The 16,985-nt window shown below is 49.6% G+C and overlaps 1 protein-coding gene across 1 annotated transcript in view; it reads left to right on the top strand.

Moving 5' to 3' along the window:
• LOC128723048 (nuclear hormone receptor FTZ-F1) overlaps positions 1 to 16,688 on the top strand; it is a 96,058-nt gene extending 79,370 nt beyond the window's left edge. The window contains exons 8-13 of the mRNA XM_053816752.1: positions 7,101 to 7,348; positions 7,427 to 7,788; positions 8,645 to 8,843; positions 15,883 to 16,141; positions 16,249 to 16,349; positions 16,433 to 16,688. Of these exons, the coding sequence (XP_053672727.1) occupies positions 7,101 to 7,348; positions 7,427 to 7,788; positions 8,645 to 8,843; positions 15,883 to 16,141; positions 16,249 to 16,349; positions 16,433 to 16,579 (1,316 nt within the window). The 3' untranslated portion in view covers positions 16,580 to 16,688. The remainder of the gene's footprint in view (positions 1 to 7,100; positions 7,349 to 7,426; positions 7,789 to 8,644; positions 8,844 to 15,882; positions 16,142 to 16,248; positions 16,350 to 16,432) is intronic.
• The last annotated feature ends 297 nt before the right edge of the window (positions 16,689 to 16,985 follow it).

Here is a 16,985-nt window from a genome sequence, read left to right as displayed (position 1 = left end):
CGCTTTCGCAATCCCGCCCGCGGGTGCTTGATTTGAGTTCAATGTTTGTCTTCATCGCGCTGATCGTGTTTTCCATCGGTCGAGATGATCGCAATTCGGTTGAATTATTAAATTTATTGCAACTCTCGTGCAGCTAATGCTTTTTTTTACCTTACCCCCTCAATTGTTTGGCAAGCAAACAGTTTTCCAGTGCGGAAAAATACCGCACGCGGCTAAATGCAAATGCAAAACACGCGGTCGGATAGAGATGGCTTCGCGTGACCATGCTAGAAAAACTCGGTTGGGTCGAAAATGTCATACCGATAATGTATAATGCGCCCATCCAGGCGAACCAACAGCGACCCTCGCCCGGAGATTCACCGGTGTTGGTGCGATAGGGATGAAAAATAAGAAACAACCAAACAACAACGCCACCGTCAAGACACCCCAAACCGAGCAGGCAGTCGGTATTGATTTTGGCCACCTTGACCCAAATTCGGGCGGCTCGCGTGCTGCTTTCATTAGGCGGAGTAGCAAGACGCCACGGTTGGGTTTCCATTTTGTCGCCGATTCGGGTGGCGCATCTTTAACTTATCGATCTTCGTGTTGGAGCGTGTTGGAGCGGCTTTGAGATGTTAAAATAGATGCAAATCGAGGGAAAACTCCCCCAATCGCTAAAGAGTATTTTTTATCACATCCCCGTACACAATCTGTTTGAAAGAGCATTTAACAGCTGGACGATGTTAGGTTTGGCGCATGATTGAGCAACCATCGTTTGTTGATATATTTTATGCAATGCCATCCTCACGCATTTTTAAACTACTTCTCGCCGATCCAGCCGTTTGCACACCGCTCAACCTGTTGAACCTCCTCTTCACATCATCTCCATGGACAAGGGTAGCGCGTTTTTCCCTCTCAACTCTATTGCGTCACGCATGCTCGGAGAGTGCCGGCAAGTGCATTTGTCGACATTGAACGACTGCCGCGTGGTGGTGTGGACGAATGGCACTTCCTCTAGGAACTGGTGTGCAAAAGATCACACACTAACAAGTACGTCCATTTCCACCTCGTGAAGGGTGCTAAAAACGTAACCACGGGAGCGAGTGAAGGCACACGAGATGTTGGTTTTGGTACGGCGCTGTTGCAATTGGCAGGCGATCTTGCGATCCGAGCGATCCATCGTCAGGTCTGGGTGCAGCTGCACATACGGGGTAGGTGAATTGTGAAACATTATGCCAACGAAGAACCGGTAGTCGAAAGGGCAGAAAGAGAGAGAGAGAGAGAGAGAGAGAAAGAGAAAGAGCACAAGAGAGTGAAGAAGAGACACCGGAGATCGCTCGATCAAGAGATGCTGTCAATAGGGGGATGATTTCGCAGCCTCTAGCGTTACCATATTGAGCGAAAGTGACTTACATTACGCGTGGCTTCATATGGGCCCTACAAAAGGGTTATGTTTAAAATGTAACTAAACGAATGTGCTGCTTTACGTTACACGCTATTTTGCCTCAACTCCCTTAAGAGCCTTTTCTTCGTACTCTCAAGAGTGTCCAAGAGCACCAGCATCTTTTTTTCCCCCGCTTATTCCCTCAAGATAAAACGCTACAAAACACCCCCAACCCAGAAGCGTCTCGACGACGTTCGTTTGTCCGTGGCGAAACAAATAACACCTAATTATATTTTCCAACTCCCCCTCCCCGGGGAATGCGAACCATCCCTCCCGGTAAAGGTAAAGGGGGCTGCGTTCGAGCAAAAATCCTCCCATTCCAGCGTGCTTCCTTCGAGACAACCACGGCCGCCTTGACATTGGCCCAGATTGCGGCCGGTGGTTCGGGTGCCGCAATTTCTCTTCTCTATTACCAACGGTAATAGTCCCAGTGCGACCGTCCCGTTGTGCCTGTGCCAAACCCCTTCCCGCCAAGGGGCCAGAAAAGGGCCATGGGAGGTGGTTGCAAAGAAAAATCGTGACACGCAGCGACCCACGAGACGCCGCAGCTGGAGCGAACCGCTGACATTGAACCGTTTTAGCTGTGCTTCTTTCTGCGGGCTGTGTATATATGTGTGTGTGTGTGTGTGTGTGTGTGTCTGTCGGTTCCCCCCAATGAAAAAGGGGTTAGAAAGCAGCATGTGAGAGAGAGAGAGAGAGAGAGAGCGGAGGAAAAAGCTAGCGAAACCGCGCGGCATGAAGTAATAGAGTTAACTATTAATCATCGTTAGTTTTCCTTTTGGCCTCTTTTTCGCTTTTCACGCGAGCCGACCGGGGCCTGGTGGTGACGTAATGGTTGGTGGTAACCGGAGAGGAGGGCATTAGGGGGGTGGTTTCTTTCTCCGGCGCCCCTGAATCAATGGCTAGCATGGAGCGTTGGGGGAGATGGGGATGGTAATGAAAGTGAAAATCCCACCCCACAAACCGGCATTATGCGCCCGTTTGGACCGGATTGCAACGGTGCAATGATGCTGCAGCTGCTGAAGCTTGTGCATGATGCTGACCTTGCCCGTTGTTGAGGGTGGAACGCGTTCGTTTGATACGATAGCTCGACGAGAAAGCATTCGGAAAGTCGGACATCGGGCATTGGATGCATTGTAATGCTGTCGACAAACGATATGCGATCGATTTTACGCGCTCACCATTCGTTTGGCTTAACGATTATGGTAATGCACAAAAGCACTACCCTATTGGAAGGAAAGGGTGTCCCTGTCACACCACCGGCGAGGGTGGTTCGTTAGCAATTGATTCTTAGGTTTTTCTTTTGCCACTCGTCGACCCGGCCAGATTTATGCACCCATTCGAGCGTTAATTTTTATGCTTTAGCCTACTTTTGAGTGGCGCACCCTAATGATGGTGGTCCATTAGGACACGACCACGACCACGAGACTAATGCAAGTGACGCGTCCTGCAAGCTTGTCAAACTTGCAGCCACTCGCCGCGATTAGTGCGAGGCACTAGAAATCAATTCGCACCACGCCGTTCGCTCAGCAACAAACATTGGTTTGCACTCGACGCGGTGTGAATTATGAGCGTTTGCCAGCCAGTGTCGTGGCTCAGAGCCCAACATAAACGCTGTCCCGTGTGTCCACACAACCGCGGTTCGCAACAAAGGCGCAACAAAAACGCGCGACCAAAAAAAAAATGACGCTACAACAAATTGGACACACACACTCTTTCGACGTGGGAGAGGCTGCAAAGGCACTTCTTACGGGGATTGTTTTTTTCCTCGGCGAAAACGTCCATCGGGGGGGCTAATTCGATTATGTGTTACGGCACACACCAGCAACATTAGTTGGGAACTCGATGGGAGTGGGCTACGGAACAATCCGCCACCGGAGAATTGGCCTGGCGGTGGTCATTGTTTACGGGGTGGGTCATATTTAATTCACGCTCCATCATCCACCCGGCGGTCCCTCATGGGGGTCATTTTACGCTCGCCCCTCATAAACAATAACTCTCGAGCGGGTGCAGTTAAACACGGCGACAGAAATGACGAAAGCTGCATCCAGACGGTTGGATCGAGTGCAGAATGCATTGCGAAAGCGCGAACTACGCGCGAACTCGCGCAACCAATTCTGGTCACCCTTGTCGCTTTGTTGTCGGCGAGTGTTTGTGTGCCAAATTTATTTCCCACTGCATTTTATCGCAGTACGTCTCCGGGAACTCGATAGGGGGTGTGGGTGGTGTGATACTGCCCCGAAAAGGGTTCTATTATGGGGTTGGCTTTCTCGCTCCGTTACCGGACCCGTCCCGAGTTTCGGCCCGCGTTGCATAAGAACTGTCACGAGATAATGCGATGCAGTTTTGCTTCCCTTCAACAGCATAAAAAAAGAATATAAAGAGAGAAAAAAAACTCGCACCGGAAATCCTCCACCTCTTGCTCTCCCTTTATGCGTGGCCCTTTTTGGGGAGCGATCAGTGCGAAAATAACTCAAACGAACGGCGCAAAGTGAGCTCATTTTGGGGAGCCAATTGGGGAGTATATTTTTACGTTGTATTCGGCAAAAACTTTCTCTCCATTCGGTTCGCATTTGCTGTCCCGTGCATCCATCACCATGAAAGGATGCGCTCAGGGAAAACCCCCAAAAGGGGTGGTTTGCCCGAGGAAATGGGAGTGCAGAATTAGCACGCGCTGAACCGAAACCGAGACCAAACGTGAAGTGTGAAGGGCCCGTGACGCCCGTGTGTGTGTGTGGGTAGAGGATGAACGCGGCTCGTCTGCAAAGGTGGTGCGATCGTAGGGCTCCGATGCTTGAGGGCATATAATGGAATGTGTTTTTTTTTTCGGGTTTCACTACCCTTTCACCCAAAAAAAAAATAATGTCAGAACACAGCAAAACGGGAAGTGCATGTGCAACAAGTACGGCACTTTTTTCGGGCACGGCATCGGTACACCGTTCCAGGCTGCTAACCATCCGGTCCGATCGGTTCTTGGCAAAGGCAAACGATCATCCATCCCTGACGCCTGGTCGGCGTGCGGGTTCTGTAGCATAAAATTTAATGACTCAAAGACCCGTTATGTATGCATCCTCGTGGACCCCCACACTCGAGGCTCGGTAGAAGGGAAGCTCACGTTGCGGTTCGCCTCACAACTGGGCCAACGCAAACTTCGACGCCTCCAGCGGTCGAAGGACACCGAAAACAGTATCATAAAATTAGCGAAAGCCCCACACGGAGATGAGCACTGTGGAGGGAGAAAAAAAGGAAAAAGGCCGGATTGACATTATGCATGGTTTGCAGCATAAAACTGTGACCCAGCTTTGTCGCGGTCCTTTCACGTGTGTGTGTGTTGAGTTCAGCGTTTTGGGTTGTAAATTCAAGACCCAAAGAGAAAGCTCAACTTCGCTATTTTTTTTTGCATGGACATATGTAAATCAAAGCAATCCTGTATAATTGATATTTTGACAGATGTCACATCCTGTTGTGTGCAATCGAAAGCATTCAAATACATAAAATCCGTGTGCTTCGAACTTCGAAGCGTGTTCAGAAATATATATAGCGCACACCCTTGCGTTGATAACATATAATGAACTGTTCGTTTTCCCCACCTGTTTTTTGCTCGCCTGTAGACAATTAAGTACACCTTCTAACGAAAGTGCACGGTTTTCCTCTTCGCATTAATTTCCCCCTGTTACTCGCTGCTTATTAAAACTAGGTCATCCTGGAACGCGAGTCTTGGAACAATAAAAATAAAACACCACCGCCACCAAAAAGGGCAGCAGCAGCTTTCACACAAAAATTCTTACTTTCGCTTTCGGCTCAAGCCGTACCACGAAGCGACACTAAGAACGCGACCGCTCGCGTCCGCTTTCTTCAGGCGATTAAATGAATAACAAAGCAGGAACGGCACCGAAAATAAACGAAGAAGCTGACACAGTCACCTTTCCCGCGAGGCTTAACCACGCTCTAACCTTCCGCGGCGTGTGGTAAAAGCAACAAGAACGAACTTTTCACCGCAACAAGCAAGCCCTTATAACGGTTTCAAATATTGGCAACACACAGTCGCGTGCAACGGGCGCTAAACCTTGTTTGCCCAAAACATTGAACAACTTTGCTTCGGCAGAGCCCTTTCGAGAGCCCTCACTCCCCAAACGGGTGGGGTGGTCGTGTAACGGTTTCCAACGGGACAGCGAAACGAAAACGAACAATATTTTCCCAAAACCATGCTGCGCGTCCAATTTCATTCCGGAAGCACCTTACCCTTCGATGGGGTTGGGGCGCTGGCTGCCGATGCAGACAGAGGAAAGGGCCCGGAAAGAACGCACGGCTGCAGCATACCGTTGCATGAAACCGCAACGTTCGCGAATATTATGATAACCGACCGTTTGTGCGGTTAATTGGTGGTGGCAAAATTAATGCCGTAAAAAATTAATACGCTCTTCACACGCACGTACGTTGGCTGGAAATGGTTGAAAAAAGAGTGAAAAGTATCGTCGATTAATCGTCGGTTGCCCACGTTCTTTTGGTGCAGCTTGTATTGTGTTGTGTGTGTGTTGCGAATGTCCCAGTTGTTTTCCTGCCTGGTCACTGGAAATGGAACTTCAATTAATAAGGCACAAGGCTTGCGAGCACAACTCGCTATTAGCGTGCAGCGATCATCACCTGCTCTGAGTTGCGTAACGAAATGCGACAGAAAAGACAGTCGCGAGTCATTAACTTAACTTAAAAACGTACTGGACGATGGAAGAGAATATCTTCTTCTTTTGGGGGGAATCATAACGCATTTTGGATGTTATCGAAACTCTCCTCTAGGAGGATTTTGGCGGCAAAAGCTTAAAGGCTAGAGATCCCATCCCTTATAACGGTCCTTGGCGACCGTTTGGCGGCGATCCTTTTCCGATTCGAGCCCGTGGGCCTCGCATGGTAGCAACTGCATCGTGCAGAGTCGTGAGAACGGTACAATCCGTATAATTTTGGGGAAAGAATCAAAGGGCGGACATTTAATAACCCGCTCGGTGCAGATGAGCGTAGAGCTGAAATCCGTCAACCACTCTTTGATGTAAACTCTCTCTGATGAAAGATCAACAAAAAAAAACCAGGTTGCAACCATAAAAATGGACAAAAAAATAATGAAACGACGTTGTCCTGCGCGCAGAGAGTTAGCTGAGACGACGACGAAAGCACGTGGGCATCATCCCCCCCAAAATTCCGATCGTGAGTCGTTGCGGATCCGTTAGATTCGCGGCAGGATGGTCAGGATTCTCGTAAGCGTCCCTTTCCGGGAAGGCCTTTCCGACGATGCATCGTTGAGTTTTACGAGCAGTTAACGAGCATCGTTGAGTTTACCGATCGCATCATCGTAAGGGTTGTGAGCCTAAATCGTAATCCATCTCGGGGCTATGTTTTTTTGTTGCCAATAAAAACATTTGATGAAAGATCTCTTCTGGCAGGCGGAATAAGGATGAAAGGAACATGCTGCTCTCGCGTTTCCTAGAAAAGATGGACCCGCACCGAAAGGGATCGTGTTACGCAAAGCTTCAGGGCGTCATTCTGTTTTCATGACCTATTTTACCGAATCTTCTTCTTGCCCTCACGCCAAGCAGAGATGATGCAACCCCACGAAACCGAATCAATCTATGTATGTGTACTAATGTAGCGCATTTTGTTCTTTCATTTCCTTACCGACAAATCGCAGCCGTGCGAGCCGATAGGATGCGTGGAGGACGTAACAAATTCGGACCCATGTACAAGCGAGACCGAGCGCGAAAGCTACAGATCATGCGCCAACGTCAGCTCGCCCTTCAGGCCCTCCGTGGCTCGATCGGTGGTGGTGTTGGCATCGGAACTCTCGGATCGGACGGCGTCTCACCGCAATTGCAGGGTCTGGACTACCACCAGCCGTACTCGAGCATGCACATCAAGCAGGAAATTCAGATACCACAGGTTCGTAGGCTACTTGTTCGTGCGCTTTCTCGCAGAACCTGCTCCTAAACCCATTTTTCGTTCGATCTCCCCCAACAGGTCTCATCCCTGACGTCGTCTCCAGACAGCTCACCGAGCCCGATCGCGATCGCCCTTGGTCAGGTTAACCCGCAGACGACGATATCGCTCAGCAGCAGTGGAGTCGGTGGCAACGGCGGCGGTGGCGGTGGTGGTGGTGGTGGAGGCGGTAATGGCGGAGGCGGTGGCAATGGGTCCGGTGCAGGCACCGGTGGTTCCAACTCCAGCGCAACCAGCATCCAGAATCCGCTGTCCGACTCGAAGCTCTGGATGAGCGCTAACTCGACGACCGCCTCGCCACACTCGCTCAGCCCGAAGGCGTTCAGCTTTGACTCGAATCCCACCAGCACGGCCGATTCCGGCAACCCGGCCGACACCCTAAGGCTAGTGTCGTTTTGCTTCCTTCAATTAGCCACGGCTGGCACTCGCGAAGTCGTTGGTTTTCCCTGCCTGATATAGCCTGATATAACGTCCTTCTTCGCATCTATGCAATCTCACCACTAACAGCCGGCTAAGGAAATGATTCTCTCCGATCGGGTTTCCGAACGCGAGCCGCGTTGGGATTTTTTTTCGACGTGGCTTGGAGTTCATTAACTGTGTTTTTAAATTAAACGCTTGAATGAGAGATGTTGATATGAATTTTTAAGCCACGCCAGGATATTAGGATCCAACGTTTCTAAATGATCCACTACGATTTTCATCATTGTTTAGTTTTTTTAACATTGAGTTAACGAAATTTTTGTTACATTTTCATACCTCTGGTTTTCTGCTCTTTGGTATTGAAACATTAACAATATTCGATTCATTTCTCGTAGAATTGGTTCTACTTTTAACAGCATGTTGAACTATCAGCTATTCTATTCATTTCCTTTTACTTTCCGTTTCGTTATCTATTTTTATAAAAAAAAATACAAACTATCCTAACCCAATATCATATTACCTCATAACATGCTTTCCCACGAGCAGCATTGATTAATAGTTTTTCTTCGTGTTCTCTATTTCTCCCAATTTTCTCCGTATCCTCATGCCGACCCCGCACCGAACTGCAAATAAAAAAACCCCCGTCTGCGAAACACGTGGTGGCAAAATGCTGCAACACTTGGACAAACAAACAAACCGCTTCCTGCTCGCTTTCGGCCTCGGAATGAAACAAAACAAAAATCACACCACCTCACACCCTGTTCTGGCCCGTTACGTCAAAATTGTGCTTCCCGAACCCGTGAAATTCGCCACCTCCAGGGTATCGCCGATGATCCGCGAGTTCGTCCAGTCGATCGACGATCGCGAATGGCAGACGTCGCTGTTCTCGCTGCTCCAGAGCCAGTCCTACAATCAGTGCGAGGTCGACCTGTTCGAGCTGATGTGCAAAGTATTAGACCAAAATCTGTTCTCCCAGGTCGATTGGGCGCGAAACACGATATTCTTCAAGGATTTAAAGGTAAGTGTAAAGGTGAAAATGTATGCCTCTCGTTTGATCTGCGCCTTCCGTTCATCCTCCAACATGATCAACTGCAGGTTGGGGAGTTTTTTTTACGATCGATCGCATCGAGAAGATCGCCTTTCTTTCCCGGCTCGCCCGGTTTGGGTTTCGGAAATCCAGCCTCCTTCTTGTTCCAGCCCCAAGAGCCGCACGAGGGTTAAGAGACAGCAAAAAGTCGCGACCCCACAAACGACTCACTCTCAATTTCATTCGCTGACCTACTTGTGAAACTGAGCCGAACATGTGCATTAAAAATGAATGAACAAGAGAGAGAGACAGAGAGAGGGAGAGAAAAAAAGGCTGAAAACGAGTGTCGAGAGGAGGTTGAATTGAAAAGGAAAAAAAATGAATCAACACAAAAAAATGGCAACTCGTCAACGCACACTTACGCACGCGCCTGCCAATGCGTATGGGGCCGGACCGCACGTGAGGGTGCGTGCTTTGTGCTCGAAAATAAACGTCGCCAAAGACGCTCGAGCTGGCTGGTCGAATCGAGAGCAAAAAAGTGAATTTTCAAATGGTACCAAATGTTGCCCACCGTCGAAGAGTAGGAGCTCGCTGTTGCCTGCTTTATAAGAGCTCGCCTTTATACACATTGAATGGATTTTCTCTCCCGCTCCACCACGCGTATAGGGGTGGCAATAAGGGGTGGCGCATTTATGCGCGCCACAACAAATCAGCCTGAGCTATGCTGCGCCACGGACGCGAGCGTGTGCGTTTATTACGCTTTTGCGTAGTAAAATCCCGTACGGTGGTTTGTGAGTTTTGTTTGGTCAACTGCTAAACACTTCATTCACCCGTTGAACTCGTTGACATAGACACCACAATTAATGGCTACCAGCTCACCAGCACTTGGGGTGGCCACTATAAGCTGCACCTTGGCGGCAAGGAGAACCAGAACCGTCGGTGTGGCCAAGCTTAACCTGTTTCTGGCGTCGGTATTTGGGGCGTTTCCGTACCGACCGTTGCAATCCCATCGGCTTGTTTTTTTTTTTTTGCGAGGAAAGAATGCGCGAGGTCACAACAGGTTAATGGGACGAAGATCCGAAAAATTTCCTTAACACATGTTTTAAGAAGTGCTCCAAATAGCAAAAAAAAACACTCACATTACAGAAACCCGCCAGAAAATCAATTCGATTGTCAGCGCGTTATGCTCACAATGTAAGCTCGTTAACCGAACTAGGTCAAATGAGATACATGATGTGTCCCGTGCGGTAGCAAAAGAAAAATTAATATTTACACACCAAAACAAGCAATAGAAAAGAACAGATGAAAGGAGACAGCATCTCTCAACCATTGCCCTAGTGATTTCCTGCGTTGCCATTGTCATGGAAATTCCCCCAGCCACGGGGATACATCTAGTAGCCAGAGGAGTGGGCATCTGTCAAAAGCTGACCGAATACTTATCTCTAGGCCGAGACCGAGAGGGTGCTTAATTTGAAAAAAAAAACACGAAAAACAACTTGCCCCATGCGCCGGATTGCGTTCGCGGGCTGCCTCTAAGGCAAGGCTCCATTCGCAACCATCAATTCAGTGCAACACCGACACGGTTCATCATCAGCAGCGTGAAACCGAACGTTTTGCCCTCGTTTGCACCCAATTCCACCCAAAACCACCCGCGCGGTTCGAACCATGGGGGTGGTAGGGGTTGCTTGAACACCCCCTCCCTCGCACTCTGTTCGGGTGCAATGCGTTCAAGTGCAATATCAAGTTTTTGCTTCATGCCTTTTGCTGATGTTGTTCATGTTTCCTCCAACAGAGCAGAGCCTCTGTGCGGATGGCAAGAGTGCACCGTTTGGCTGCTAATGGAGGCGATTTCCTTCTGTAGCGCTAGGGAGCGTGAGTTCTTCGAGGCGCATAACTCTCCCACACACGTTTGCGAGTGCTTAGAGCCTCAAAGACAAAGCAAATGTGTTCGAAAGGAACAAAAAACCAACCAACTACTGCACAAAACACAAGCCCATTTCCTCCCGGTGTTGGGCCCAACCGTTCTGCCTTCCGCAATAATCGGAGGCTCGACCGGTCCGAAGTCGCTTCTCGGGGCCAGAACAGCTGGTATGGGTGCGCGGAAAATGCATTTCTTGCATCGCTTGCACCATCGGATAATTTACTCGCGTGCGCACACGAATAAAGCGCCCGTACATTGAAAGCGATCGCAGTGGCAACACACACTAGAAACAAAGCGAAAAAAATTCGCCGCTCAATTCGCACGGTTGCAATTGCACCCCAGGTCTCTGAACGTGTGTTGGTAGGCCCTTCGCTGACCGGAATCCAGCGGAACTTCGGAAGTACCAGCGCGGGTGGGGTATTGGGCCCGCTTGGAAACGGGGTTGCGAGGGGATGGATTAAAAATGAAGCGAAAAACACTAATACCAATTTTTCTTCGTGCTAAAGCTAGCACCCACGACGTATTCTGACCGATGGTTTGTAATGGCGCAAAAAAATAAAACAGCACACGAATAAATAGGTAAATCCTCTACCGTGCGCGGGAGTGTGCATGTGTGCACGCTTGCGTTCTACATTATGTAATTGAATCGATTGAAGGTATTTAACCTAATTTCATGGCGCGCTTCGTGTGCTGTAGCGTGAGTGGCCGCTGGCTGTGGCTACTGACATTCCGCTCCTGGCCGACTTTCCGGACCAGACACATTCTTCCTCGTACCTCGTCAGGACACACGGGCCCACAAACGCACACAGGCAGCGAAGGGTTTGGGCGGGCTAACTGAAGCAGCCTTCCTGTTGACTGCCACTGGAATGGCCGATTTTGAACTTAACCCGTTTCTGGAACGTGGAAAAATTGTGACATACTTTTGAAATGTGCTTTTAGATCCAATCTCAAAAGTTTAGTACATTATTGTACTAAAATGGATGCTAGTAGGCTTTGGAAAATGGTTGACAGCGACATTACCTCGAATGCGTAAAAAATGTGTTCTAATTTCGAATGTACACTTCCTCTGACAGCCATGTCACTGCAGCCTGGTCTCTGCATCAAGTTCTTCATCGAGATTTAAAGCCATCATAGCCGGGTTTTTGGGTTAGCTTTCAAACAAATATAAAATTCCAATTAAAATTTGTGTAGTCCCCTGAAGCTCCCTCCAAAGATCAAGTGGAGAATTTTTTGTTCAATTAATAATTCACCACCCCTACGATTAGAAGGGACGATGGAGGCGCACGCGACTCCTTCTGTTCCCAGCAGAACTTGTTCCTTACCCAATTTCACTTTCCATCCTGTGCCGTTTGACGATCGCAAACGGAGCTGGACTTTCGTCTCACGCGAGATGCGTAAAGACGCAACCGGCGATGAATCTCGCCCGTGTTTCGTTACCTTTTCCCCGCGGGTTTCCCTTTTTTTTTTCGACGCGCCGGTCCACGCGTGGCGGTCCGTCGGTTATCCGTGTCAAGGTTGCACGATTTCACCACCACCACCGGCGGCGTCGTGATGAGAGCGCGCCGTTTCCACGCCCCGATGCGCAGCGGGGTTTCTTTGGCCTTTTTTTTTCCTTGTGTTTGATTCGCTTGCCACCAGCTATATATATTTTTTATATATATTTATTTATACTGCCCTCCTCTTCTGCGTGCGTTGCGTGGTACCGGTGGCGCAAACGCAAAAGGAACCCGTGGCGTGGCGCGTTCGTTTTCGATGTCGCAACGAGAGTGAGAGCAGACAAATTCGACTAATTTTAAGCCATCACCCACCGGGGGGTCAACGGGCCTGGTTAGGGGATGGAGCGTGGAATTGGCGAGAGATGAAACACACACTCAAAAAAAAAACACATCAACAAAAATTTGCTTGCAAGCGTCCGTTTTTTTGAAGTGAGGTTTGTGCAAAAAAAAAACATCACCAAAAGTTATTAATAACCCCTTCATCTTATTTGGTGAACATGTGAGAGACAGAGAGAGAGAGAGAGAGATACCTCAGCCACGTGCTGGGTAGCATAAATCAAACTCCTGCTTTCGCATGATTTGGTGATTTATGCTTTCCCGTGTGTTTCGGCGCACCACACCGAGGGTGGTCCGTTAAGAGCCAACCCACGCGCCCAGGATCGCTCAAAAGCAGTTGCAGTTTCGCAATGCAGTTGGCTTCGGATGGCCGGATGGCCTTTTTAAAAGCCACAGCTCCCGACGTAGATCCAGACGGAGCTGTTTTTCGGGCCTAATTTGGAGCTTTGCTACGGTTTGTTTGCGACAAACGCGCGCAAGTTCCTTGTACGGATCGACCGATCGGTACCGGACCGAAGCATGCGCGATCGCTTAAAAGCGCTGCCCGGTTCGACAGCATAATTACATGCATTACATCGCGCGCTCCGTCTCGAGACAACCGAAGGCCACCCGGTCGGTCCCTTTTCGAGGGTTTTTGTTCCACCGTTTACGCGACGCTATTAACGGCGATGAGCGTAGAACGGGAAACGCGATGTTTGTTTACGAACCAGACACTTTAAATACCTGTGCACGCGCTGCCGGGTTGTGGTGGTGTTCCGGTTTGAAGCGGTCGTTGTTTTCGCCCATCGGGAAATCCCTTTCGAGATGAGGTACCTTTCGGGGACATTGGCGATGATTCATTGGCGGGCCAGGTTAGAAACGGACCAACGTGCCGCCAGTTACTTACGGCTAGGAACATCGGGCGGTCTTACTCCCAGGCCACGAACTAGCGACCGACTGACGTAAACAGGATGTAACGTGGTGCTGCGTGTTCTGTGTTTGGTGGATGCAAATAATCCCTCGTTTCGTCTATTCGCAAAGCAAACGCAATCGGCTAGGTCGCAAGTGGTCTCTGAGGGATTTGTTTTTTCAAAAATATCTTCAAGCCACATCTGCAAACCCGAAACCGACTCGTTTACGATGCACGAGCTCACATAAAAATGTAAAAGAATTTGTCACGTTTTTAATTTCCCATCAAATACCACCCAACCAGAGCGAGCGGTCAATTTAGTGCACGAGCGAACCCTCAAAAGGCAGGCCCGTACCGACCAGTGGCTACGGGTTTTTTGCTGTAAAAGGATACCTTAAGTAAATGCTTCGCTCGTGCTCTCCTTCCCCAAACGACGGGGACCTACATTGCGTACCGAAGCGGAATTCGTTCTACTTTACCTTCGAGAGCCTTGTTTTGCTCCTGTTTTTGTGTGTATCCTTGTTGTTTTTTTTTTGTTGTTCCTACCGGCCCACTTTCAACGAATGCCAGCAGCAGCGTCGAATCCCGAGCCCGTCGTCCTGTTTTAGATTCTTTGGCTTCACCCACAAAAGATGCCCGTGCAGAAAGTAGCACACACGCTGCCGTCGCCATCCGCCATCCGTGTGTAGAAGCCCCATTTTTAGTTCTTCTCATATGCCCATCATCCCATGCCCGAGATTGATGGTGCACCGGAGTTTGCTTGTTTAGGATATTATGTTTCTTAAACTCCCGCCCCACCTGCTGGATAGCTCGTTGGGAGAGAATGCTTTTATGGTGCAAAAGGACTATGGTGCAGCAAAGCAAGCAACAAATAGCCATCGGCTTTTGCAACCAAGGGCGGCCGGCAGAAGTGTGAAAAAGTGCTAACCCCCGAACAGACCGGGCTCTCGAGGCAAACGAGGCGCAAAATATCCGCTGACAAGGAGCGGAACCATGCACCGTAATGTGCGTCCCTTGGGCTCGCTACAGGATAGGACGGTTCTCGCCCATCTGGATGCTTTCACTTTTGTTTTATTTTCTAGCATCCTTTTTTTTTTTTGCTGCTACTATCGCTTTTGGGGCTGCTGATGAGCCCGGCTCTCCAAACAAGCACCCGACCGGGCACGGGAGATGCACCGTAATTTGCTGCTATTTTGTGCGACATGCACATCGCAAGTGTATAGGCATGGGCTCTTGGAGCAAAGCAGCAAGGCACTCATATCACTTTCATCGGGAGGGCTAATACCGCCACGGGGGTGCGGCTGAAAATAAATTCCTCGCGCGTCTAAACTGGGTCAATGGGTCAACGCGGTAGAGGCGCTTCAGAAAGGACGAAACGGATGGGAGGCAAAAAGGCAACAAAAAAGGACATACAAAGGCATGCTTCGATGGGAAATTATTCCTGCACCCGCTGTGGGGACTGGGAGTGCGTGGGAACTAGGGGGGGGGGGGGGGGGTTTTATTCAATACCCGTGCAATGGATTAAATCTGCTCCCCATTTCAATCTTGCTGAGTGGATCGACATGCGGTGTGTGGTGGACCTTTGGTGGCGCAAGGACGCAATACAGCTGTAGTGAGCCTACTGAAGGGAACTCGATGGATTTGGTTGAGGTTTTTCTTACAAAAAAATCACATACATTGGGGCATGCCAAGTGGATTTATTTGTTTTTTTTTTGTTGCGAAATTAGCTTCATGAAGCGGTAAAAATTGCATATCTTTACAATCGACTTTCCAATATTGTTCGCATCATTAGTGCAGCAGTTTTGCCTCACCTTGGTGGGAAGAGTGGAAAATTTGGCTCGCCGAAAAAAGGAAAACCTCCAAACGCCGTAAGAGGTAGCAAAACGGCAGCAAAATAAGTGAACACTATTGGTATAATTTTTGCGAACCCGCCATTTGGATGCGAAACCAAAAAAGCAAACAAACTGGCTGCACTGAGTTGAAGAAGAAAAGAAAAGACAGAAAAAAAGGCAATCCAAAACCGAACTCGATGCGCAAGAAATTCCGTGGTGAGGCAACCGTAACCGGCGCGTCCGAAGAACGGGGATTGAGCGTCAAGATTGAAGTGAAAATCTGGGCCATGGTCAAGTGATTGTTGTGCGACCGATCGCACAACTCCAGCGTAGCATTTTTGTCGACGATCTCCGGTCCCTACCGCGGGGAGATGGTCTTCTCCGATCCGATGCTCGAAACTTTCGAACACCGAACTGGATTGTTGTGCAAGCCGTGCTCTCAAGTCTTTCTCTTCCACGCCGCGAAGGACATCGACGATCGCTTCGGTGTCTCGAATTTGACCGGTTTCGATTCGTTCGGCCACTAAACGGTTCGCTTTCCCTTTCGCTCTTCCAGGTGGACGATCAGATGAAGCTGCTGCAGAACAGCTGGTCGGACATGCTGGTGCTGGATCACATACACCAGCGCCTGCACAACGGGCTGCCGGACGACACCACCCTGCACAACGGGCAGAAGTTTGATCTCTTAGGTTTAGGGCTGCTGGGCGTACCGAGCCTGGCGGAGCACTTCAACGAGCTGCAGAACAAGCTGCAGGAGCTCAAGTTCGACGTCGGCGATTACATCTGCATGAAGTTTTTGCTGCTGCTGAATCCAGGTACGTATTGGTCGGCTACACGGCGAGTTTTTTTTTTTTTTGCTACTGATCGGGAGATGGTTTTGGTCTAATTCGTTTCCGGTTCTAACGCTTTCGCTTTTCAGCAGATGTCCGGGGGATCACCAACCGAAAGACGGTCGTCGAGGGCTACGAGAACGTGCAGGCGGCCCTGCTGGACTACACGCTTACCTGTTATCCGTCGGTGCCTGTAAGTAGCGAAGTAGCTCCCCCATAAGCACCCGGGTTTTGCTTCCAAATACTAACGCGCCGGTTTTTCGCTCCACCCTGCAGGATAAGTTCAGTAAGTTGCTCAGTATTATTCCGGAGATCCACGGAATGGCAGCTCGCGGTGAGGAGCACCTGTACATCAAGCATTGCGCCGGCAGCGCCCCATCGCAGACGCTCCTGATGGAGATGCTTCACGCCAAGCGGAAATGAAGCTGGATGGTTGAACCCTCGCCTCCATCGCGACCAGTGCAACGACATCACCCCGGAAGTGGCAACCGATTGGGTGTGCTGGAGGAATGAATCGTTCGCGAGCCCACCGGAATCCTGTGGAACCAGCCAAGCTACGGACACGATTTCCTGGATTGGTTTTGTTCATTCGCCCGTACGCCAAAAAAACTGGAACGCCCCACTCAAACACCGGAGGATCCTTGATGCGCGTCGTCGTCACGATCGGAAGGGAGTTTTTTCGTTTTGTAAAGTAAAACCACCACTACTGCTTTCTCGTTTTTTGAAGCACATACACACACACCACACCACACATACACTTCCACTGGGGTACACACAAACGTGTACACACAGACACAACCCTTACGAAGAACACACATCCAGGGCGGTA

The sequence above is a fragment of the Anopheles nili genome, chromosome 3, assembly GCF_943737925.1.
Source record: "Anopheles nili chromosome 3, idAnoNiliSN_F5_01, whole genome shotgun sequence".
In the NCBI taxonomy this organism is placed as follows: Eukaryota; Metazoa; Arthropoda; class Insecta; order Diptera; family Culicidae; genus Anopheles; species Anopheles nili.
This window is presented reverse-complemented; position numbering and strand designations above follow the sequence as displayed.